The 27,979-nt window shown below is 37.0% G+C and overlaps 1 protein-coding gene across 2 annotated transcripts in view; it reads left to right on the top strand.

The window, feature by feature from the left end:
* Positions 1–27,979, top strand: part of LOC126199460 (organic cation transporter protein-like) — a 159,902-nt gene that overhangs the window by 104,012 nt on the left and 27,911 nt on the right. For both annotated transcript variants that reach the window (XM_049936392.1, XM_049936384.1), the window contains 2 exons: positions 52–288; positions 8,940–9,154. In XM_049936392.1, coding sequence (XP_049792349.1) covers positions 52–288; positions 8,940–9,154 — 452 coding nt within the window. The remainder of the gene's footprint in view (positions 1–51; positions 289–8,939; positions 9,155–27,979) is intronic.

A 27,979-nucleotide genomic window follows, 5' to 3' on the forward strand; every position in this document is an offset into this window, starting at 1 on the left:
TCTATTATATGTAAAGAGGAAGTGCTATAAATCACATTTCTGTTTCTGTAGGATTATTCCAGAATCATTTAGATGGTTAATAGCAAATGGTCAACAGGAAGAAGCCCGGAAATATATTTTGAAAGCTGCAAAAGAAAATGGAGTAACTATTCCAGATGATGTGCTGACCAAAGCCATAATGGGAGAAGGTTCAGTTCAGTCAGAAAACAACTCTCAGAAATATTCTATAATTGATATGATGAAGCATAGTAAACTTAGAAGGAGAACACTAAATATTTTCTTTATTTGGTAAGTAATGTTGCATTCAATACACTGGCCTTAAATTTGTATAATGAAATATTTTTTGTATAATTTCAGGAAGATAATTTTACTTATGTGTTTTTGTCTTAGTGATTAACACTGGATGTATCACGTCTGAATTAAACCATGATCTTGTCTTCAGGATATTCATGGATTTGTTAGTTACTGTACATTAAACCATAATCTTGTCTTCATGATACCGGTATTCATAGTGTATGCTGTCTATGAATTTGTTAGTTACTGTACAATGCTATAATCAATGGTGAGTGCATTTCTTGTACAACTGAGAAGGTATTCCAAATATGTACAGGAGGTATAAATTTCTAGAAAAGTAATTTTATTTCAGTATGAAATATGAAATCTTCTGAAGATCAAAGTCTTTTACTTAGCAGGGTGTGAAAGATCATACGGCTTCCAAAAATGGAAAGAGTCTCCAAATCTTGTAATATGTGAAAAGAGATTCAGATTTTAAGCTGGTCAGGTAACTTTGGAATATCTTCCACATTTATTATATGTTCGTAAGTTTAAAATGTCTCCTCTATACCATAAATTGCAGCGAGCAATGGAATGTAAAGATGCGACAGCAGCAGCATCATATTAAATTATACAGTAATGGTTTCAGTTTTTGTATATTAATATTTACATATATTTGAACTTATGAAACTTGACAATATTAATATTTTTGTTTTTCATCCCACTGTTCATAAATTTCATTTGAGTGAATAATAAATTCAAGTCAAGTTAAAGTTTTGTATGATAGATATTCTATCAAACCAGCATGAGTACACGTAATGTGATTTTTATTTCTGCATCTGCATCTAAATTTATACTCTGTAAATCTCTGTGAAATGCATGGCAGAGAGTACTTCTATCATAACATTTATTAACAACAGTAACAATCTACTTTTGACAAAATAATTTAACCACCAAAATATCAGTTATGATGATTGGGCATAGGTAAAGGGTGTATAATGGCAACACACAGTATACTGTTGCAGAACATGCTCTACAGCATGAAATCATGACCTCGGTGTCTCTTTCACCACACGCGCAATCTGGATTCTTTCCATAGACACCAGTTGCTCAGAACTCCACAGGTGGGAACTAGAGCTACAACATGTCCTTGGTTGTCGCCTCCCACCTGCCCTTAATTTAGGTTAATTTCTTCCGTCTCAGCATTTCTTCACAATGACTACTCTCTACATCTTTCATTGTCTTACCTGTCTATTTTTGACCACCCCTCTAGCACCCCTGTTACATAAAATGTACTTTGCTTTTCACTCTTACGAGGGTTGTTTGAAAAGTTCTCGGAATCACCATGAGAGGTCAGCGCTAGCACAACGAGCAGTTCACTTGATATTCATTGGACTGTTGCCTGTAAACAAGTGCACCTCAGTGCTCTTGGAAGAGACCTGTGGTGGTGATGTGGCTCTGTTGTTGTTCCTGCGAAGTGATATGCGAAGGTGGCAAAAATTGAGATTCGAGCAATGATTAAGTACTTCGTAAGGAAAGGTATGAAATCAAACAACATTCATGCCAATTTCCAGAATACACTGGGGGCTCTGCTCCTTCATATTCAACTGTTGCCAAATGGACAAATGAATTTAAGTTTGGTCAGGAGAGCTTAAATGATGATCTGCACAGTGGTTGGACACTACTCCAGAAATCATTGTAAAACTGCACAAAATGGTCATGAAGAATTGCCAATTGAAAGTGTGTGAAATTGCTTATTCTTGCCAGATGTCATCTAAAAGGGTATATCACATTTTAACTGAAGATTTAGAAATGAACAAATTACCTGCAAGATGGGTGTCGTGACTCTTGAGGCTGGATCAAAAATGCAAAAGAATGGACATATTGGAACAATGTTTGGCCCGTTTTAGGAGAAACAAAGAAAACTTTTTGCTCTGGTTTGTGACCACAGATGAACTTGGTTGCACTGCTACACCCCAGAGTCAAATCAGCGGAAACATGCTGATTCTCTGCCACTAATGAAAGCAAAGACAATTCCTTTGGTGGGAAAGGTCATGGCATCATTGTTCTGGGATGTGAAGGGCATTCTGTTTGTTTATTATCTCCCTGTTGGGCAAATAATTACTGGAGAATACTATGCTAACCTCCTGGACAAATTGAAACAAAAGATACATGAAAAAAGGCCAGGTTTAGCAAGGAAGCAAGTAATCTTCCATCAAGACAATGCGCACCCACACACGTTCTGTCGCCTTGGTAAAATTACACAAACTAGGAAATGAATTGTTGTCACTCCCACCCTATTCACCCAATATGGCTCTGTCAGACTTCTGTCTCTTCCCAAAACTGCAAATTTTTCTTGGTGGATGAAAATTCACTTCAAACAAAGAACTGATAGCCGGAGTTGACAGCTATTTTGCATGCCTGAAAGAAACTCATTTTTGAGATGGGGTCAAGGCACTGGAACATCATTGGACCAACTGCTTTAATCTACAAGAAGACTACACTGAAAAATAAAAAAAGGTTCAGTGATGTAAGTACAATTTTTCTATTCTGTTCCAAGAACTTTTCAAATCCTGCTCATATATACACATGTATGATGTTTAAGCAGTAATCTCTGTCTTGCATATTACCCTGTCTTCCACCTTTAAGCTCTCAGGTATTCAAATCTTGTCCAATTCAGTCCCCAAGAATCAGTATTTCCTTCTCATCTCATGCGGTAAGTCTCCCCTGACCCGCAGGTCTGGGTGACTTTCCAAAAATCTATCCCTTTTCGTAGACCTCTCCATTCCTTTTCCTTCTCTCCTCTTTGTTCCCCTTCAACCCTTCTGCCTGAAGAAGGAGCCAGTGGCTCCGAAAGCTTGCCTAATTACAACCCTCTTTTATGTGTATGTATTCTGCCACCACCTGGTGAGTAGATTTTGTTATCTATCCAATTAAATTATAACATTAATTAAGGTGTCTTCCCACTTCTTTCATGGATGGAGTATGAAGGATGGAAGTCTTCCACACTTCTCGAAAAGCTGGTTTCCTCCTTCTTCTTTTTAAAAAAAAAAAAAAAAGAGAGAGAGAGAGAGAGAGAGAGAGAGAGAGAGAGAGAGAGAGAGAGAGAGAGAGAGGAACATCTCTACAGGGTAGATATGAAATGAGTTGAAGAGTATCTGTAGCTTCTGCCCTAAAAGATGGTTCGTTCTCTAAAAAAGTTCTTGCTATGTGTACAGAATTTTTCATTGAATATCCGCCAGTTAAGAGTTTCAACATTTCTGTTGCACCCTCTTACCAGTTACGTAAGCCTGTGAACATTTGCACCATGCTTTATATATATATTTAGTGCTCACTTACAAGGCTATGACAAATTGCACCACACTTCATTGTTTATGTTTTATGTCCACCATTAGATGAATCTGGTATGAACCCCATACCCTTAAGCTGTACATGTGTTTCATATGCAGTCTCTTAAATTGCTGTTTCTCATTACCCTATCAGTGAATTTACCTGCAGCTGTTTCTATGCCGTTGTCCTACTTCATGTCTCTATACTGTTGCTTCCAGATATTTTTCTGCATTTATGGCTGTACTCTACAAACCACTAAGGAGTGCATGGGAGAGGATGATTCTTGTTGTACCACATATTAGGGTCTGAAGAATGATTGTTTACTTGCCTATGTGCACAGTGTACGCTGCCTAACCTTGTCTTTGCAGACTCTATCCGAGTGATACATAGTGTATGCTGGTATCCAAAAGTTTCCAAAATTTGAATTTTGTATGCAAATGGTCATGAGTGCACTAATATACCACTAGGAGCCTCTACATACATCTTTCTTGTATCAGTAGCTATGAGCTGAGTGGTTTGATTAGTTGTTTTTGAGCATAATTGTGCAGTAAGCTTGTGGTTTTGTGATAGATGATATAAAAGAGCACAGTGTTTGTATAAAGTTTTGTATTAAACTAGGGGAACTACTACAGAAATACACCATATGTTGAAGCAAACTGTTGGAGATCACAATTCATGTCAGACACAGACTTACAACTGGTATAAACATTTCAAAAGTTGGCAAACATTGGGTGAGCTGTCAGCTGCCATCATGCCAGAAAATGTTCTTCAGAACATGATGGATCTGATTCTGCAACATCATAAATAGACCAATGAAGACCTCTGCAACACTTCGTGGATAAGTTATGGTACATGTGAATGTACTGAACATGAGATGGACTGCAGTGAAGTTTGTGCCATAACTGTTTCTAGTTGATATGAAGTAACATCACTTAGAAGTCTGCAGAGAACTTAAACAATTGGTTTGAGATAATCAAAACTTTCTATCAAAGGTTGTTACTGGTGACAAAAGTTGGATTTATTGCTGTGACTCTCAAACTAAGCAGCAGTCATTGCAGTGGATATTCCTTCTAACATCTTGTGTGATGGATGTCTTAGGAAAAATATCCCCAGAAGTGGTGTGAACATAACTGGGTATTTCATTGTGACAATGCACAACTGTGTATAGGCTATATTAATCAGGAAATTTTGATAAAAATCAAGGTGACACTTATTCGCATCCACCCATACTCACAAAATGTAGCTCCTTGTAACTTCTTCCTCTTCCCCAAGATAAAAATCAAGTTGAAGGGGTGAAGATTTGAAGCAGTGGAGGATATTCAAGTGGAGTCACAAGAGTACTAAACATTCTGATAAACAAAGAATTCCAAGATAAATTTAAAAAGTAACATAAATGTTGTTATCAGTGTATTCACTCCCAAGGGAACTATAAGACATAGAAATTTTTGTTAGTGTATTTTGGGAACTTTTGGTTACTACCTTTTGTGTTTCCAAATTTTTCATGGTTGAAACCTTGTAAGTACGCATTTATGGGACAGTTGACCCCTGTATTTTATCATCTGCCAGTTCATATTTTTCAGAAGTTCTGTGCTGTTCTCTCATTGATCAAACATACCTGTGACCATTTTGCTGGCCTTCTTTGTACACACTCAGTATCTCCATTTTGTCCTATTTGTGTGGAACCCTCCACACATCTGAGCCATATTCTTTGCTAATTCACATGGGTGTTTTGTAGGTAAACTTCCTGTAGAGTGATTGCATTTTACCAGTATCCTATCAATGAATCTAAATCTGCTACCAGCTTCATCTGCAACTAAGCATATGTGGTCTTCCCATTCCATATATCTACAAATTGTTACATGCATATATTGGTTTGAATTGAGTAATTCCAATTGTGAATCACTGATATTGTAGACACAGGTTACTACAATTTTGTGTTTAGAGAACTGCACAATTTTATGTTTATGAACAGTTAAAGAAGTTGCAAATCTCTGAACCACTTCAAGATCTTACCAAGACATGACTGAAAATTTGTCAGTTTTTTTCAGACAGTATTTTATTGTAGGTAACCACATCATCTACACAAATTCTGAAGTTATTATTGCCTTCAAAACTCTTAAAATACAACACGAACAGCAAACATCTCAACACACTTTCTTTGACATCTAGTTGCGACACATTAATCATGTAGTGAAATGATACGCTCTTCCTACTTTTCATGAAGAGCACAGATTTAAATTTTTCTACATTAAGAACTAATTGCCAGTCTTTGCAGCAGTCTGATATTTTGTCAAGATCTAACTTTGTACTGGATAAATCTCCCTTGTAGATAATTATATCATCTGCAAAAAGTGGAATGCAGTAACTAATACCAGCCACTAAGTTATTAATATATAACTGGGAATAATCCTATTACACTCTTCTGGTGCACATTAGATATTAGTTTAACATCTGTAGTTCACTGTATGCTAATGTGCTGTGTTCTAGTTATCAGAAAATTATAGATCATGTTGCAAACTTGGTTAGATATTCCACTGTGACATATTTTCTTCAGAAGGCACAGATGTGGTGCTGAACTGAAAACTATTTGAACATACAGAAACACTGAATCAACTTGGCTTCTTCTACCAATGGCACCAAGGATAAGTATGTGAAGAGTAAAAATTCAGTTATGGATAATTGGTGTCAGTCAGTCATTCAGATCTTTTCTTGTCCAACATTTTGAACATGATGGTACAGGACTCACAACTGTAGTAATTACTTGGAAATAAATATCAGCAAGAATTGTGATTTTATTTTCTGACACCATAATTAGTTTCAGCCACCAAGGCCAATTACAAGTGATTATCTGAACAATATTGAAAAACACGGTACAAATGAAATAAGTCATATGAAAAAAAAAGTAACAACAAATGCTATCAAACTAGACAATATAAATAATGTTGTTTAACAGCTCATCCACAATTTAAGAAAGCAATATATATAAAATAAACTTATGAGCCTAACATTACAGAGCTACACAGACAGGCCAGAGTGATATATAAAAAAGAGAGTTTAAATAGGTGAGGGGCAGGTCACAGGGAGGCCTGTATGGGGCAGGAAGGTGGACAGCCCTCTCTGCCCTCTACAGAATTGTGGAAGTACACAGTGAGACTGGTGAAACACATGAGAAGTGGTGATTCTTAAATAAGATAGGGGCAGGTTACAAGGAGGACACGTAGAGGGCAGAAATGTTAGATAATCTTCCATGTCCTCTACAGACCTTCTCTGTAACATGCCCCTTCCCTATGTAAGCACTGACTTTCATGTTTTACCATTCTGTCTGCATACTTCGATGACATCATGTTACATATGTTGATCTCTTACACTGCGGAAGAGTTGCTGCACAAAATTATTTATTTTACTATGCTGTCTTGCTATGCTGTCTTGCACATCTACATCTACATGTACATAGACACTCTGCAAACCATTGTACAGTGTGTAGCGAAGGGTACCCTGTACCACTACTTGTCATTTCCGCTCCTATTCCACTCACAAACAGAGCAAAGGGAAAAACAAATGTCTGTACACCTCCATACGAGCCCTAATTTCTAGTATCTTATCTTTATGATCTCCTTATGTGCGATATATGTTGGCAACAACAGAATCGTTCACAGTCAGCTTCAAATGCCGGTTCTCTAAATTTTCTCAATTGCGTTTTTGAAAAAGAATGTTGCATTTCCTCCAGGGAATGTTTGAGGGGGCACCTTGGATAAATGTAAGGGTATGGGTTTAAAAAGGCAATAATTATTATAACAGCTGCAGAAGTTTTTGAATGTTCCTCACATATACATAGATAAACAACAGACAATAGTATAATTAAAAACTCACTAGCTCTTTGACAGTGGTGTATTTTCATCTTATCATATAAAAAATTAAATAGGATATTTAAAGTGAATTTGTGAAATAATTTAATGAACCTATCTTTAATGAAATTTATTAATAAAACCTACAGAATTTAATATGTGAGTAAATGAATGCTGATATGAATTCATTTCAGAACATCAGGCATTTCTTCCATTGATCAATAACACAGAATACCATAGAATGCAGAATTTGAGTGTAAAATGGATAGCCCTAGAGAAAAATAAGAGATTATTACTCCATGTACTTACTTTTTTTTCTTTTAAGTTAATTTAATGTAGTTTTTACAATGCATAATTATGAAGTTCATGAAACACTTTGAAAGATCAGTATAGGCAAATGGCTTAACACATTTTTTTTTTTTTTTTTTTTTTTTTTTTTTTTTTTTTTTTTTTTTTTTTTAATGTGGTGCCTGCAAAGTAGGGAAAACTACTGTCTGGGACACACCAGCAGCAGTTGCTGTAAATGACAGCATTTTGTGTGCTAGAATTTGCCCATTGCCAGTCAGCAGTGAGTGTGCAAAGAGCTCTCTATGCCAAGTTCCTCAAACATCACCAATTAATGATAGCATACTGAACTGATACAAGAAATTCAAGTACAGTGGTTAGTTGTGCAATGCAAGACATTTGAGCATGTCAGAACGAACAGTGACCCATGTAAGGGACATGATGTTGTGAAGTCCCACAAAGTCTACTTGTCAAGCTGGTACAGAACTGAACATCCCTCAGCCAACAGTGTGGGTAATCCTTCATAAATGATTAAGAGTGAAACTGTACAAATTGCAGCTCCTGCCAAGAGCCTTGATGACAAATTGTGCCTCTGCAATTCTTTTTTGCCAAGGGAACTGTCAATGGTATCACCTAATGTGACATGCTCCAATTGTGGCTCATGCCAAAAACTTGAAAGTGACAGCAAGTATTTCATCTTTTAGCAAGATGGTGCCCTTCCACATTTCTACAGTTTTGAATGAGATTATGTAACTGAGACTTTGCCCTGTGCTGGATAGGCCACGTTGTGGCCACCGTGCTGTCACTGCTCAAGTGGCCACCCTGGTTGCTTGTCTTGATACCTTGTGATTTTCTTTCTTTCTTTGTTAATGTTTCACCTCTACTGCAGAATCTCAAAACCTTGCAGCACCATATTGTTGCAGCTGTTCTTGACATCACTTCTGATATTTTGGTTTGGGTATGAGTAGAACTGGACCCTATGACCTAGGCATATATATATGATTTCTGAAAGAAATACTGTTAGTTTTAGAATTTAGATCTTAGAAGAAGTGTAGGGAATATATGATTTTTTTCAATCAGTATATTTTAATAATTTTTCAAATACATTTTTACATAAATAATAATCCTCTATCCTCTTTCTATTTTAATAATTTTTCAAATACATTTTTACATAAATAATGATCCTCTATCCTCTTTCTGAAAAAGGTTTGCAAATAATGCAACATATTATGGACTTTCTTGGAATACATCAAATCTGGGAGGCAATGATTACATAAATTTTTTAATAGCTGGTTTTGTGGAAGTGCCAGCATATACTTTCCTTTTATTCTCTCTTAACAAATGGGGACGAAAGAAAATTCTGTGCTCCTCTATGATAATCGCTGGAGTGTCACTATTTGCTGCAACTGCTGTACCACAAGGTCAGTCAATCATATTTCACTATCTATTGATATACTCCCAAAGTCATTTGTGATTACAATATTTTTGAGCTAATTTGTAAACTGTGGTCTGCTGGATAACTCAAATATATCTACTTAAGTTACATTTCCTGATATCCATCCTTTGTAAGAAAATATGCAGCCTTCAGGAATGACTTAAAATATGTTCACTTTACAGCTCAAGGGCCAATCGCACTTTTTTGTGATTTACAAAATGCATGATATTTTTGTTGTGGTTTATCATCATATTAAATAATTTCTGCAGAGGTATTACCAGAAGTAGTTATATTATTAACATTATTACTACTTAAGTGAGTACAAATTGACAAAATTTCATTCGTTGTATATGGAGTTGAATGTTGAGACAGGGGGTAATGAAAGAGCTGAATTCAAGTGTCTGAGATGAAATTTTTGAAAGACCATTTGGAATAATTTGGTAATCTGTTACAGAAATGATGATGTTGTCCAAGAATTTAAAGTTAAACCACTTCAGAGTAAAATAAAAACGAACAACAGAAAATATCAGCATTTGCAAATGATGGCTGAGTAGACATCTTTAGCTGTAGCTGTAAATTAAGGAAGAAACACTTTTTATAATACTGTCATTCTTGAATGGGAGAAGAAGAAAAGGTTTAATAATTCTAACAAAGTAGCTGTTATTGTTATTTTATATCATCTTTGAGCTCAGTACACTAGATGTGTAAATATTATGATACCGTATTTACTGGAATCTAAGCCGCACTCGAATCTAAGCCGCACCTGAAAAATGAGACTCAAAATAAAGGAAAAAAAAAAAATTTCCCGAATCTAAGCCGCACCTGAAATTTCAGACTCGAAATTCAAGGGGAAAGAAAAGTTTTAGGCCGCACCTCCAAATCAAAACAAAGTTGGTCCATTGTAATATGAGACACAATTTAGGTCGAATGAATGACGATACAGCTACAGTAGTTTGGTTCGAGCCGTAAGCTTAGCAGTTAAGCTTTACCAGGTAGCCATTGCTATGCGTCAGGCGCTCCGTCCGTATTTATACGGGTACCCTTCGTTTTCCACGTGCTTCGTCTGGTTTGAATTTATTGCTTATTTTTCTTTGATCTGATAAGTGCCATTCTCTTTGTTATAGGTGTTTACGTCACTCTAAGCTGAAAATGCATTACTGTACTATGTCATGCATTGTTTGTCGCATTTTGATAATGAGTGTTTACGACTTGTCGCCGCTCGCGGCATGGTTTGCTTTTGTGCATGCTACCTCCGCTTACAATAAAAAAAAAAAGAGGATTTGTCTCAGTAGCGAAACAATGGCAAGAGACTGCTACATGTTGTTATTTACACTGCTGCTTTCTTTGATAATGATCAACAAGGGACCAAATAATAAACTGCGTATGATAGAAGATGTTCTGAACAAGAGTTTAGCGAAAATTTTTCTCCGTTTGAAAATCTTTGCAGACGCCTCTTTAGTACATTACTTTCTGCACAGAAATTAGAGTCATATTAGATTTAAAAATCTAGTCAATTGCCGTTCATTTCTGACTGTATCAGTATTAGGCATAAGAATAATACGAATATAAACATGACATGATATGTGTATACTTCCGTGTTTGCTGTTGTCTCGCTCTAGTTTCGTAGTTTATTAGGCAGACAGGATTTAAATGAGATAGCAGCAAACACGAAACAATACATGGCAAAATGTTTATATTCGTATTATTCTTACGGTGAAGAGAATCCTGCATGTGATTCACAATTCATAAAAGTTCCCATTAGCAACCATCTCTTCTTACAGGTAGGAAAAAATTCAGAACGTAGAATTGGTCATACTGACAAACATCGCAAACAGTCTTGCCAGTCGGATTTTCGTAGTACATTGAAAAGCTGCTACATTCGAAGATGAACAATATGAAATTTGTATTTACATCGTTGGATAATGTATGAAAATGCAGTGGTCGAAATTCGAGGTGGAGAAAAAAGCTCGTCTTCCCCCCTTTTTTTAAATTAATTTACTGGCGCAGAGGTTTTGGCGCCAGTATTTATCGTTGTGCCTGCAAAGCATGCCTGTGTAGCGCTACATATATTCGACGGCAGAAGTTAGTCGTGGCGGCACCTACCAACATATTTCAGAACTTCCGCTACTTTGTACTCGATTCTAAGCCGCAGGCGGTTTTTTGGATTACAAAAACCGGAAAAAAGTGCGGCTTAGATTCGAGTAAATACGGTATATCATGTCACTGAAAATACATGCTAGATCAAATATCTACATCATCTACACTCTGCAAAAAACTGTGAAGGGCATGGCTGAGGGTGCATCTCATTGTACTAGTTATTAGGGGTTTTTCCTGTTCTATTAGTTTATGGTATGTGGGAAGAAAGATCATTTACATGCCTCCGTGTGTGCTGTATTTAATCTAATCTTGTCCTCACAATTCCTAAGGGAGAGATATAAACTCAGAACATATATTCCCTTCAGGATGAATTAGATTATGTGAAACCTGAACTAGATAGATTGAAAGAGGAAGAAGACCTTGGGAACTGGGCAAAGGTAACAAGCAATGGGTGAAAGGGGAACAGCTCTTTATATTCTTCAACTGCATTTGAGAGAGAGAGAGAGATTAGGAAGAAAACAGTCTTGCTGCTAGGTAGTAGCCACAGGAGGCATGTAGGCCAGGTGGTACAATACAAATTAGGAACAGAATACCAGGTCAGAAGTATTGCGAAGCCAAGTGATAACCCCAGACAGGTGACAGAGGTCGCAGGGAATTTTGTTAAGGATTTTGATAAAGAAGATGAGGTGATCGCGGTAAGTGGACCATGTAATCTATCCCTCCCCCACATTACTTGTTGATTGTCACTGTCTTTAGGTTAACTCTTTTAATAAGCTTTGGGAGGAGTAAGATTTACAATAAATGTTTTACTTATCTTCTTTTCTCATAGTTGGCTCCAGTTCTTAATGTCTAGGGGCTGATCCTTGAAACTGAAATTTTTGACATTATAGGTTCTCATGGTTTCAATGGACGTAATAAATTTGAAATGAGCCTGTGTTGTATTTTTTGTTTTACTCAAAATTTTATTCTCTCACATTTTTCTGTATCACACTGTCTTTACAATTTCCTCATCAAGAAAGCTGAAAGTTACACTGTTCTTCCCAAAAATAAAAACATGTCTGATCACATCAGAGGCCTGCCCACTACTACTTCACTCTGTGGTACTAACAATATTCCAAAGGATTTACAAATTTTCCTAACAAATGACTTTCTGTTAAATCATATTATTCAATAAATGAATCCTGAAATTAACATAATAAATAGTGCCAACTTGCGTAGTTTATAAAAGAAATTTTAAGTGTGCTAAATATTTTGTAATTTCAAATGTTTCTAAAAGAAAATAATTTCAATTGTACGTTCAGAGCTACTACATATTGATTGTAATAACGAAAATAAAGTAATTTCTTTAACACATAATGTACAAAATCATATGAAATTCTTTTAGAAAAATAGCTGCAATATTGTTAACCTATTCAAAATTCGAAAAAATATTTTTAGTATCAATTACTTCTAATGGGGAAAGGTAATGTTAGAGGAGGGTGTCTCTTTGCAATATCCCCTTCACAAAAATTGAAAACAATGTGTTTCCAATATTTTGTGACTTACTATTAGATTTTACAAACGGTGAACAAAATAATGCCAAAAGATGGAATACAGATGTAGAGAAGTATCCAATACATAATATATTACAGAAAACATAAGAAAAATATCTACTATACAAGTCATAAATTATACATATATCATGACATGACATTCAGATTTTCGGATCTGTGAAACATTCTGTCACAAGACAATCGATACAGAGTCAAAACTACAACATTACAACACTAAACTATAGATATAAATGCAGAGACAAGGTAAATTATTAGAATTACAAATTGAAAGTTTACATCCATAAAGTCACACCTTCAAAATCTTAAAAAGAGAAGAGAAAAGAAATTCAGAACCTAAGTGTATGGCGAGTGGGCTGACTCAAAAAACTCACAATGATGAGTACAGACCAGAAGAATATACTCAGTCATGAGCAGGAATATAGCACAAAATCAATTATCCACATAAACCAGAGTATTTAAGGATATGTTGACTCACAAAGGACAAAATAATGAAAAAATATTAGAGCCTAAGCTTATGACATGGGGACCGATCCATGAATCCAAACCACACCAGATACAGACCAGCAAAAATATTTCAACATAACAAAATGAATAAAGTTCACGAATCAGTAAGTTCAAAATCATGTGTAAAGAGTAATTTATAAGAAGCCTCTGGCCTCAATCAATAGTTACATGCTCTCTTTTGGTACACACACACACACACACAGTTGCGATGACCAGGGGTATCCAAAACAGAGTTAAGCATAAGTTTGCCCACAACTCAAGTTTCAATGAGATACAATATTGCAGTACTAAGGTTAAACGTAGATAAACAGAGTCCTAAATAACTTAGAATGATGACACAATCAAGTAACTGAAGGATCAAAATCAGAGTATGAAATCAGAGATGTATACATCTTATTACGCTGTCTCTACTATTAAATGTCTTCCACACTATTTGCTAATTGCTCATACAAATTAACCTGCATACATAAAGGCCTAGAAGATTCATTTCAATTCATAAAAATTCGTACTGGTTTAAATTACATAATGTAATGGCAAATTAATACTCCTACTTGACAAAAATATATTTATGTGAATTAACACTGTCTTTGGAGTCTTGGCTAACAATTTACAAGTCTCAGTCACAACACTCATGTAGTTGACAGATGCTTGAGAGCACATTACCCAGCACTTATGATCTCTTGTAAGTCACCTGGTCCAGCAGGGTACAGCCATACAGTAGTGTGGGAGTGTAACCACCCACATCTTTCAGTTGCTTTCCTAGATTTCTCATTGCATGGTCCAGTGGATAGGTAACTTCCTGTCTAGCATGCACATAAAATCCTGAAACATTATTCTGTGTACTAAATATGCTGTTTAATTCCTTCCTCACATCACATGGTATATGCTCTTCCTATTTATATTCTAAAAGAAAGTACAAAGGATTTACATCAGATAGGACTTTAACAAACAGGGCTAAATGCAGTGAAAAAAAAAATGAACTAATAAGGTGATACAAACAGATATACCAAGATACTATTCTTAATAATTACAGTACAGGATATGAGAACTCACTACTTTAATGGCAGTGTCCCATTTCACAATTGTGAAAGCATCTACTCATTTAGTCTCATGGCATATACACTCCTGGAAATTGAAATAAGAACACCGTGAATTCATTGTCCCAGGAAGGGGAAACTTTATTGACACATTCCTGGGGTCAGATACATCACATGATCACACTGACAGAACCACAGGCACATAGACACAGGCAACAGAGCATGCACAATGTCGGCACTAGTACAGTGTATATCCACCTTTCGCAGCAATGCAGGCTGCTATTCTCCCATGGAGACGATCGTAGAGATGCTGGATGTAGTCCTGTGGAACGGCTTGCCATGCCATTTCCACCTGGCGCCTCAGTTGGACCAGCGTTCGTGCTGGACGTGCAGACCGCGTGAGACGACGCTTCATCCAGTCCCAAACATGCTCAATGGGGGACAGATCCGGAGATCTTGCTGGCCAGGGTAGTTGACTTACACCTTCTAGAGCACGTTGGGTGGCATGGGATACATGCGGACGTGCATTGTCCTGTTGGAACAGAAAGTTCCCTTGCCAGTCTAGGAATGGTAGAACGATGGCTTCGATGACGGTTTGGATGTACCGTGCACTATTCAGTGTCCCCTCGACGATCACCAGTGGTGTACGGCCAGTGTAGGAGATCGCTCCCCACACCATGATGCCGGGTGTTGGCCCTGTGTGCCTCAGTCGTATGCAGTCCTGATTGTGGCGCTCACCTGCACGGCGCCAAACACGCATACGACCATCATTGGCACCAAGGCAGAAGCGACTCTCATCGCTGAAGACGACACGTCTCCATTCGTCCCTCCATTCACGCCTGTCGCGACCCCACTGGAGGCGGGCTGCACGATGTTGGGGCGTGAGCGGAAGACGGCCTAACGGTGTGCGGGACCGTAGCCCAGCTTCATGGAGACGGTTGCGAATGGTCCTCGCCGATACCCCAGGAGCAACAGTGTCCCTAATTTGCTGGGAAGTGGCGGTGCGGTCCCCTACGGCACTGCGTAGGATCCTACGGTCTTGGCGTGCATCCGTGCGTCGCTGCAGTCTGGTCCCAGGTCGACGGGCACGTGCACCTTCCGCCGACCACTGGCGACAACATCGATGTACTGTGGAGACCTCACGCCCCACGTGTTGAGCAATTCGGCGGTACGTCCACCCGGCCTCCCGCATGCCCACTGTATGCCCTCGCTCAAAGTCCGTCAACTGCACATACGGTTCACGTCCACGCTGTCGCGGCATGCTACCAGTGTTAAAGACTGCGATGGAGCTCCGTATGCCACGGCAAACTGGCTGACACTGACGGCGGCGGTGCACAAATGCTGCGCAGCTAGCGCCATTCGACGGCCAACACCGCGGTTCCTGGTGTGTCCGCTGTGCCGTGCGTGTGATCATTGCTTGTACAGCCCTCTCGCAGTGTCCGGAGCAAGTATGGTGGGTCTGACACACCGGTGTCAATGTGTTCTTTTTTCCATTTCCAGGAGTGTATGTATCAAATTCTAAAACACAAATCTATTACAAAACATAATTACATAGTTGTATGAACCTATAAATATCATAGATTTAAACTCAGTCAATACAAATATATAGTAGTATAAATGTGCAAACATAATTTATTTTTTCTTCCAGACTAGAGATCATTATGCATCTATGTTCAAAGTCAACAGTACTTGACATTTTACATACTTGATTTGCTTACTAGTAGCTTTTCTTGTCTTTACACATGCAATGGACATTTTTACAAAATTCTTACTATACTGGATCTTGTTTCTAAATTGTTCAGATATACCACAAATCAGGCTTACTGTATCAATCAAACAGTTCCCTTCCCATTGATCAATCTTAATGTAAGGACACCCAAAATCTCAATCATCTTCTCTGTAGTCAGACACTTTATGCTACATCCACACTGTCTTTACAGGGCTTCATCAACTTTACTGGTATCATAGCATTACTTTGGTTACTCATGTAGTCAGGTAAAGATTGAACACAATGAATGGATTCCATGGCACCACTAACATCACTTATTACAGAAGGAACATAAAATATATTACTGTTAAAATTACAGTTCCTGCTTAGATCTTCTTTAACATCATTCCACCAATCTGGATACAAATTTTGACTAACCATAGCTAATTTATTCCAGAATGCACATTTATCTGTGTTATCATCAATCTCAAACAAACTTCAAAAATTTTTACCCTTATTCTCTAGGCTCACAGATAACTCACCCTTTCTGTTTGGATCATACTCTGCATGACATTAATGAAAAACTGTTTTTACTGGACTAGTATTCCATGACTCTCACTTACAATATCACATACCTCACTTATCTTACCTGTTCTGTCAACAACATTCACAAAGAACTCTGAAACTTCATTATTCTTAAACTCCACAAATACCTGATACTCACAATCATCCTCATCATCATCGTCATCACATTTTTCCAAAATTACTTCATCAACAATATCACTAATAACACAAGTTTCATCTCCATTAACGTCACTTACCTCACATACATTCATCTGCAATAAGCTACCAGTCTCAGACTTACCAGCCTCAGTTATTTCAAAGCACTCATTCATATCTATGCCAAAAATACCACGCAGTTCAGATCCAATACAGTCGTCACCTGATTTACGTACATGGATAATACTGTGTTCCAACCAAGAGAATAAATCATTAGTACATACTACATCAAAATTCTCACTACCCTCACATTTTGGTTTGTGATTAGTACCTACATCACCATAATTAAACATAGTATCCCAAAACTTTTGATCAAACATAAATGAGAAATCTGATATTCCTTCTGTTCAATTTCAGATACCTGTGCCACATCATTAACACTGCCATTTTTGTCTAATTGCAAGTGTAGCTTGGGGGTCCTGTGCTTGTTGTGTTTCCTTGCCCCAAGACTGTGGTCCCTCATTGAAGCAAACTGCTGTTTCCTGATTGGTTAGTTCTATGATTATTTCTCCTGTTAAATTGCCCATGGTTATCCCCATTGTTCCTATCCTGCTGATGTTCAAAATTTCTCTCTCTATTAGCATTTTGGTCCTGATAGAAGTTACCATTACCTTTGTTTCTGTAGTTATTCCCACTGTAGTTTCTATCATTCCGATTGTTATGGTACGTACTTCTCTCTACTGCCCTATCCAGTCTGTCAACGTATTGTAAAAATTGTTCAAGACAATCATCAGGTCCACTTACTAAACCCCACTGCAACCTTTCTGGTAATCTCCTTTTAAGTGGATCAGCCAAATGGTTTGTCAAGGTATGTTAATTTTTTAAGTTGATTTTGCCTAACTCTTTCAAAATAACGTCCATATTCCTGTAATTAGGACCATTCAAGAATTCAGTTTTAATTCTCCCCCATTTGGCTTCCACCCAAAATATATTTAAAAAACTTTTTTCGAAACTTTGATATGCTTCCCATTGATGTAAATTTAAATTTACCAATGATAAAGCTTCACCTTCAAGACATCTTTTAACAAATTTAATTTTTTGATTGCCACTCATGCCTGTCACAAAACTATCTCTATAGAGGTGCAAAAAATACATTGGATGTAATTTGTCTGATGGAAAACTTTCGATTGGAGTGTTGGACCACACAATACCCTTGTTTGAAAACAGATTTTTGTGAATGCAATTTTCCTGAATGGCTGAAATTTTTTTGATCTTTATCATTTACATTAGTTTGCATACTGTTTTCAACATTTATAATTTTTTGGTCTAAACTGGAGATGTTTAGTTCCACTTTTTCCGCTATTGCCTTCTGTCCAACTCTGATGCCATTAACATTCTTCGATTGTCTTGCCAATCCACTTATAGCTCATTTTCCAAAACAATAAATTTATTTTCTATAACATCAGCTGCTTTATTCACATTTTTTGACCTCTCTGACAACCCATTTTTTAGCTCTCAAACTTGATTACTAAGTTGGTCCATTTGTTCTTTGAAACTGTCCATTTTACTATCGTTTTCAGCTCTTGTTTCAGTTAATTGATCATTAACTGCACTAAACTTGCTATTGTTATCTGTCTTCATTTCCTCTAGTTTTGCCAAAATTAACCGCAAAATATAAGATTTTACTCTTTCTATACTGACTACAATTTCACTCGGCTCAAACATGCCCTGACTGGGTCCTATAGCTCTCACTTCTACCCTGCTCTTATCCTTGCCTCTATTCATGTTGTTAACAAGCACGTGACTCCACAAACAAGTTAATTTCACAAATAGTTTGCACTTACCTTTCCTTTTTGATGTCCCTGGTTGTAGTAGTAAAGTTCTTTTTCATTCAATCCGGTCCGTCACTGTTGGTAGTATATCATCACTGGTGGTGTAATTTACTTTGTTGGGCAGTACTTGGTCTTCTTTCTTCACGTGATTGAAAATCCATTCATACATAAACTGCAAATGACACAAATCACTCTCCCTTCTTCTGCAACAGATTATTAACCAATTGATCCCACACCACTTGTAATCCAACCCTCACTCACATTATTTGTTAAGTGTCACTCTATTTATGGTCAGCTCTTTTAATAAGCTTCAAGAGGAGTAAGATTTACAATAAACTTTTTACTTATATTCTTTTCTGGCAGTTGGCTCCAGTTCTTCACGTCTAGGGGCTGATTCTTGAAGCTGACATTATGGACATTCTAGGTTCTCATGCTTCCAATTGACATAATAAATTTGAAATGAGCCTGTGGATTATTTTTTGTTCTACTCAAAATTTTATTCTTTCACATTTTTCTACATCACACTGTCTTTACAATTTGAAAATTACAGTGTTCTTCCCAAGAATAAAAACACGTCCGATCACTGACAATATTCCAAAGGGCTTACAAGTTTTCTTCACAAATTACTTTCTATTAATTCATATTATTATTCTATAAATAAATCCAAAATTAACATAGTAAATAGGACCAAATTTGTGTAAATAATAATAGAAATTTTAAGTGGGCCAAATATTTCACAATTTCAAATGTTTCTAAAAGAAAATAATTTCTAATGTACATTCAGAGCTAGTACATATTGATAGAAATATTGGAACACATGAGGCAATACTGACCTTGCGACTTATCTTAGAAGAAAGATTAAGGAAAGGCAAACCTACGTTTCTAGCATTTGTAGACTTAGAGAAAGCTTTTGACAATGTTGACTGGAATACTCTCTTCCAAATTCTAAAGGTGGCAGGGGTAAAATACAGGGAGCGAAAGGCTATTTACAATTTGTACAGAAACCAGATGGCAGTTATAAGAGTCGAGGGACATGAAAGGGAAGCAGTGGTTGGGAAGGGAGTGAGACAGGGTTGTAGCCTCTCCCCAATGTTATTCAATCTGTATATTGAGCAAGCAGTAAAGGAAGCAAAAGAAAAATTCGTAGTAGGTATTAAAATCCATGGAGAAGAAATAAAAACTTTGAGGTTTGCCGATGACATTGTAATTCTGTCAGAGACAGCAAAGGACTTGGAAGAGCAGTTGAACAGAATGGACATTGTCTTGAAAGGAGGATATAAGATGAACATCAACAAAAGCAAAACGAGGATAATGGAATGTAGTCGAATTAAGTCGGGTGATGCTGAGGGAATTAGATTAGGAAATGAGACACTTAAAGTAGGAAAGGAGTTTTGCTATTTGGGGAGCAAAATAACTGATGATGGTCAAAGTAGAGAGAATATAAAATGTAAACTGGCAATGGCAAGGAAAGCGTTTCTGACGAAGAGAAATTTGTTAACATTGAGTATAGATTTAAGTGTCAGGAAGTCGTTTCTGAAAGTATTTGTATGGAGTGTAGCCATGTATGGAAGTGAAACATGGACAATAAATAGTTTGGACAGGAAGAGAATAGAAGCTTTCAAAATGTGGTGCTACAGAAGAATGCTGAAAATTAGATGGGTAGATCACATAACTAATGAGGAGGTATTGAATAGAATTGTGGCACAACTTGACGAGAAGAAGGGACCGGTTGGTAGGACATGTTCTGAGGCATCAAGGGATCACAAATTTAGCATTGGAGGGCAGTGTGGAGGGTAAAAATCGTAGAGGGAGACCAAGAGATGAATACACTAAGCAGATTCAGAAGGATGTAGGTTGCAGTAGGTACTGGGAGATGAAGAAACTTGCACAGGATACGGTAGCATGGAGAGCTGCATCAAACCAGTCTCAGGATTGAAGACCGCAACAACACAACATATTGATTGTAATAACGAAAATAAAGTAATTTATTTACTCAGATTTTAGCTTGAATTGTAACACATTGTGTACAAAATCATATGTTTTTTTTTTTTTTTTTTTTTTTTTTTTTTTTTTTTTTTTTTTTTTTTTTTAGAAAAGCAGCTGCAACATTGTTAACCTATTCAAAATTCAAAAAAATATTTTTGGTATTGATTACTTCTGTTGATGAAAGGTAATGCTAGAGGGGGGAGGGGGGTGTCCCTTTACAAGCAGGAAACAGCCTGGTCTAAAGACAGAAATTACAGCATTACTGATGACTTGGATGGAATAGAGTGTTGTGGAGTTGAGTTCCTGCAGTAGCATGACCAGCCTTGGCTTAACACTGCTGTAAGTCTTGTGAACACAGCTGAGCAAGCTGCAGCTGACTGAAATGTAATCTCATATGAGTGCAGTATCTGTTGCTACAACAGGTGGGATATGGGGATATACTAGACATAGCCTATAAATCAATAAGAGGGGGGAAATAGGTTGGTTGAGCTTCTTGCAGAACATGTATTGGGGGCCACTCTCATACAAAGCGAGATTCCTGTGGTTATGGACACCAGAGCGGTACATTTTTAAGCTGATCGAGGAATCAAGTACCCCATTATTTTAAAACAACAGAAGAGCCCCCTTAAGATGCTTAAGAATTGACAGAAAAGTAAAGTTAGACTATTTCATCATAATATTAGACGGTTGAGTAATATGGTAGAAGAGCTTCTTGGCTGTTCCGCAAACTTAGAGAGCTCTGAAAAGAGACATTCTGTGCCTAGCTGAGCACCACATAACCACATGGTTAGAGAAATTAAATATAAAGATTACAGTCTAGCATCTTACTCATGTAGAAGTAATATGGCGAAAAGTGGAATTATTGCATATATTAAGACAGAACACACTGAAACAAGTAGATTTTGTAAATAACTTTTAATTTTAAGTGTATACTGATCCTCACTGGGAATCTTTGAACTGTTGATGAGGCATGTGGATTCCTTACTATGTTATCCATCAGACAGTAGCAAGAAGTCTATGGTAATTTCAGTGTCAACTTTTAAAGGATTCTGATAGGAAAAATGATCTATAAACCTTATTTGTATCCTACTATTTGGTCTCAGTAATTAACCTTCCAAGATAGGTGGATAAGGATCCTAATTGATGATGCTTTCTTTGATGAAGCTTAAACCTGAAAAGTAACTGTATACCCAGGAACAGATACTATCTCTGATAATGATGCACAGTTAGTTAGGATAAATAAGATGGTGCCTTGCAGTACAGACACTCCTCAATGGGAATCACTTAGAATAACTAATGATTCCTGGACAAACATAGTAAGAATAGTCTACAAGAGATGACCTGGGATGAAATTCATATGAACCAAATGCTGACATAAAGTTTCATCTATTCCATGATGAATTCATTTCAGTCTTTGAAAACAGCATTCTACATGAGATACTCAGAAATTACACTAAACAACCACGTAAAAATGGTGGATTACTATAGGGAAATCGGAAATTTATCTGTTGGCAAGAACAAGTGAAGATTCTGCATAGTTGCAACTACACAATCCATTCAAAATTACCGAGAAATGTTATTAAAAAACCAAGGAACAAGCAAATTATGTCAGAAAGCAATTATTCCAATAACAGACTTTAGGCCAAAATAAATCCAATAAAACAACAGACAGGATGACATGTCACAGAACAGTAAAACATAACCAGTAATTAAAGAAAGGAAGGGCTATAAATCATGTCACAGCAGATATGTTTAATAATCATTTCTTAAATGTTGTATAACAAACAGGGACAAACAGCTCAGAAGAAAAATCAAAAGAATCTGTTGAACAAGCAAGATACATAAAATTCATTCGTATGAATGTCTCAACTACTTCTCATTCTGAATGAAAAAAATTATATATTCTCTCAAAAATAAAAGCTCATCTCGGTTTGATGGTGTTTCCAGCAGAGCACTAAAGACTTGTTGCCATATAATAAGTAGTTGCTTTTGTGATATTTGTAATGCATCACTATAATTGGACTTACGAACAATGGCAGTTGACTGAGGGCTTGTTCTACACACCTACATCACAGATTCTCTGACAGCCAATGAGCGTTAAGGAATGTTCTGAGCGCTCTGCTGTGGACGTCATAGCCAGCATTAAATATGATTGTAGCAAGTTATTTAGTGCGTTTTTATTCCATCTGTTGCAAGGTGTCACCACTGCTGGTGGTGGTAAGCAACAAATTGTGCATAAGCGACACGAGGCATAATTTGCAGGATACCTGCACATGTATGCATGTACAGCAACTGTTGCTTAAAACTAGCAACAATGCAATCCCTGCCTGTACCTCAACCTGCATGAGCTGCCATTGTTCAGGATTGAAACTATAACTGACTGTATTTTTCCAGGCAGATTGAAATATGCCATTGTTGTTTAAAGGATGGTGATAGGAGATATATCAGTAACTATTGACTAACTTTGCTACAACATTATTTTCCACCCTTTTTGAGGTCATATATTCTTGGATCATTTTCCTCCTGGGCAACAATAGTATCCTTCGTATGTCATAGTTTGGATTTCAGAAGAGTTGCTCAACTGGGAATGCCATTTACACAATCACTCACGAAATCATACAAGCACTAAATAATAAAATAGCACCAGTTGGTATTTTCTGTGACCTATGTAAGGCATTTGATTGTGTGACTCACAATATTCTTGTTTTGTGAAACTGATGATACATTCAACAACTGGTTAATGTCATTTCTAACCAAAAGAATGCAGAGAGTTCTACTTAGTAATTCAAACAACGTAGTGCATGAGTGATTCTTCTGATTGGGGAGGAGTCACTTATAGAGTTCCACAAGGCTCAATCTTAGGTCCACTATCCTTTTTCATATCTGTAAATGATCTTTCATCTAATATACAAAAAACAGAATTAGTTCTTTTTGTGGGTGACACTAGTATTGTAATCAATCAAACATACATACAGCAACAGAAGAATTGGTAAATAATGTTCTTAAAGGTACTGGTGTTATCAACTGGCTTTCTGCAAATGGTCTCACTCTCAATTTAAAAAATATACAACGTATTCAGTTCAGCACACCTAGAGATACACACACCTTTGATAAATGTAACACATGTAGAGGAAGTAACAAGTAGTGTGGAAACTACAAGCATTTAAATGCCTGTACTGAGGAGAATTTAAACTTGAAGAAACACATTTTGTAACTCCTAAAACAACTTAGCTCAGCCACATTTGCACTTAGAATCGTTGCAAATCTTGGGGAGAGACAAAGTAGTAAGCTGACATACTTTGCATATCTTCAATCAATGTCATATGAAATAAAGTTCTGGGGTAACTCATCTTTATGAAAGAAAGTATTCTTTCCTTGAATACGTAGTGTAAGAATAATATGTGGTAATCACACACGATCATCTTGTAGCCATCTGTTTAAGGCTTTGGGCATTCTGACCATTGCTTCATAGTATATGAGGTCTGGTCAAAAAATTCTGGAACATTCAGAATTCCATACCAATGGTGGGGCGGAGCAAAATGTGGTTGGCATCTCAGCTCATGCCTTTTTTTACTATGTAACTGCCAGAAATTTCATTGTTGTATATCTGTTAGTTGTTATATCTGTTAGTAGCAGAAGATTGCATCACACAAGTTTGCGAATTCTGAGATGGCAGAGTTAGAGGAGCAATGTGTCTGCTTAACCCTTTAGTGACCAGTGGGAACTATAGTTCCCATTTATTTGTTTTTGCTGTAAGTTCAGTGGTAATCCATGTTCCCACTTCTAACTTGTGCTACCATCTTTGTTAGAGTGTGCTAAGTATGTGTAGATTGTCAACGGTTAGGTGAAAGCTGTTGTATTTCTACCTTGAGTCAATCAATGCAGAAGCGAAGTTCCCACGTGAAAACAGGCAACTGTTTCGAACACTGCAGTGTTTTTTTGGATGGTGTGCTTTCCTTTTGCGTGTGAAGTGACTTGTGTTGTATTTACCTACTTTTATATTTTAGAGGGAGATAGTATTCATGTATATTTGCTGGATTTGACTGAAAATTACATAAATATTACAAGGTAAGTTAGTGGAAGCAGAAGTGAAGTATTCTGCCCATTGGCTGTGGCAGAGTATAATAAAATAATGGGAGGAGTGGATAGATTTGATCAGCTGCGTGAATGGTATGCTGTAGGCCGTCATTCATGGAAGTGGTGGCACAAACGGTTTTTCTTTCTTGTGGATTTGGCAGTTGTCAATTCCTACGTTATGTGGAAGCTACAGAAGACAGAAGCAGACCAGCTAACATTTAGATTGCACTTGGCAAGGCAGCTTATCTCTGACTTCTCACATCGTAAGAGAAGAGGAAGGCCTGTTCATTTTCAAACACCAAAAAGAGGTGTGTCTGGAGTACCAGATGAAGTTTTTCTGGAGAAAGTTGGAACTCATTTCCCTACAAAAGGTACAACAAACAAAAGATGCCGCCAATGTAGCACTAACAAAGAAAAGAAAACAAAAATAATGTGTAGCAACTGTCGTGTACCTTTGTGTGTAGCACCATGCTTCTCGAAGTTCCATAGTACATCACCTTAGTGAACGCAAAGGACAGTATGAACTAATTAATACAAATATAAATGTAATGTTTAACATGTTTTTGTACTAAAAAATAAAGGAAATACATTTTTTTTAATTGGCAGAAAGACCTTCACCTCGCAATCTGTGAGGAGCTTTTGGGTAGCACAAATGAGAATGAGATGTTCCTTAAGAGAATCATAACTGGTGAAGAGACACAGGTGTATGATTATGATGTTGAGACCAAGGTTCAGTTTTCACAATGGGTCAGGAAAAGTTCTTCAAGACCAAGAAAAGCTCATCAGATCAGGTCAAATGTCAAAGCCATGCAGACTGTTTTCTTTGACTCTGAAGAATGTGCAACAGGGGATAACTGTTAATCAATGGTACTATTGGGATGTGTTGCAGTGCCTGCAAGAAAATGTGAGAGCAGCCTGAAATGTGGCAAGGCAATTCACGGCTCTTCATCATGATAATGCACTCGCACATTAATCCCTGTTGGAACATGAGTATTGTACCAAAAAAATGACATCACTGTGCTGCCTCATCCTCCATACTCTCCAGACCTGGCCCCTGCAGACTTTTTTTTATTTACAAAGATGAAAACCTCATTGGTAGGATGAAGATTTGCAACAATAGATGAGATAAAATAAAATTCGCAGGCAGCACTTCGTGTGATCCAGCAAGAGGCACAGCAAGATTGCTTCCGGAAGTGGAAACGTTGTTGGGAGCAGTGTATCAATTGTAAAAGAGAATATTTTGAAGGAGACCATGCACAATAAGTAAAATGTAAGCACAGAAAAATGTTGTGGATGAAGTTCTGGAATTTTTTGAATAGACCTCGTATTTATTCCCTCATGAAGTGTGTTGTAAATGTTCATAGCAGTTCAAAAGGAACAATGCTGTACACAATTACAATACCAGAAAATGTTACATTCATTACTCCCCATTACGGCAGTCTTTAGCACAAAAAGGGATGCACAATGCTTTCACCAAATTTTTAATTACTTACCCAGTCACATAAAGTATCTCACAGAGAGAAAAGTTACATCTGAAAACAAACTGGAAAAGTTTTTCCTACCCAACTCTTATTCCATAGAAGAATTTCTATTTTTGTAATGTGCAATGTGAGTAGGAGATACTAACTCACAACTGTACTTAAAAAAATTAAGCAATCAGCATGTGACCATATTTACCTGCAAATGTGTAATTATTCAGGGTAATGTTGGGCAGAACATGTACAAATAATCAAAAATCACAAATAATCAAGATATTTTCAAACACATATCCTTTGTTCAACAGTTTATCTAAGTGCTTTGGATAGGTGCTATAGCGCTTTTTTATTTCCTAAAATAGTCCATGATGTTGGTCTGTTTCTGAGAGGAGTTGACATTTTTTCACACAGCATTTCAAATCTTTCTTACAGCAGTAATGTCATTTACTGAAATCCACTCTGGCCCATATATCAAGCGTATCAACACATTGCTATGTGGTACAGTGACTGACAAGGTCACTGGTTTCATCCCTACTTTCACATTCACTCATCACTGAAATCTTGAAAAGCACCTTCTTCTATATCTGAAAGATTTTTCCTCCATTACTGAAATAGTATATGTGGCTCAACTTTCTGCCATGCATCAGAAATCCCGTGTATGGCATATAGAATTGTCAACTTTTCTGAATACCAGAAAATCATCCTCACCAATAGCATTCTCAGTAGACAAGCTTGATAGTGCTCTTCTACTGATGCAATTATGTCTTGGTCACTTGGCAAAATAATAGCAATCACATTAGGAGGTAAAAACTTAGTTATAATGAGATCATCATCAGATATGAGAATCCTGTCTTCAGGTTGTGAAGAATGAAAAAAATATGGTATCCTATGACTATAATATCAATGCATCACTATTGGAATTGGCCAACTGTTACAAATACCTGGGTGTAACACTTTGTAGGGATATGAAATGGAATGATCACATAGGTTCAGTTGTGGGTAAAACAGATGGTAGACTTCAATTTATTGGTAGAATGCTGGGGAAGTGCAATCAATCTACAAAGGAGATTGCTTACAAACCACTCTTGTGATTGGTTCTAGAATATTGCTCAAGTGTGTGGGACTTGTACCAGATAGGACTAACAGGGAATATTGAATGTATACAGAGAAGGGACACATGAATGGTTACAGATTTGCTTAATCTGTGGAAGAGGGTCACAGAAATACTGAAGGATCTGAACTGAAAGACTCTTGAAGACAGATGTAAACTATTGTATCCTGGAAAGTCTATTAACAAACATTCAGGAAATGGCTTTACATGATTACTCTAGGAATATACTATAACCCTCTATGTATTGTTCATATAGGGATCATGAGGATAAGATTAGAATAATTACAGAACGCACAGAGGCATTCAAGCAATCATTCTTCGTATGCTCCATACGTGAACGGAACAGAAAGACACCCTAATAACTGATGAAATGGGATGTACCCTCTGCTGTGCACCTTACAATCATTTTCAGATGTAGATGTAGATGTAGAGATTATCGAGCAATAGAAAAGCATTCTGTGGAAATCCTTCCGCTTCTAGAAATCACTGAACTTGTGGTAGAAAATGTGTGTGAAATCAATTTTTGAAAACTTCACTATCCATCCATGCTCCTTTTTGGTTGTAATAATACACAGTAAGATGTTTAGCTGTGATATTCTTGCATACTTAGTTTTTCTTAATCACTATTAGTTTCACTGTATTGTTCCAAGAAGCATTATTGGTGCTCAAAATTGTAATGAGTTCATTAGATGACTTATATCCAGGAGTACA

This window comes from Schistocerca nitens, chromosome 1, assembly GCF_023898315.1.
Source record: "Schistocerca nitens isolate TAMUIC-IGC-003100 chromosome 1, iqSchNite1.1, whole genome shotgun sequence".
NCBI classification, from domain to species: Eukaryota; Metazoa; Arthropoda; class Insecta; order Orthoptera; family Acrididae; genus Schistocerca; species Schistocerca nitens.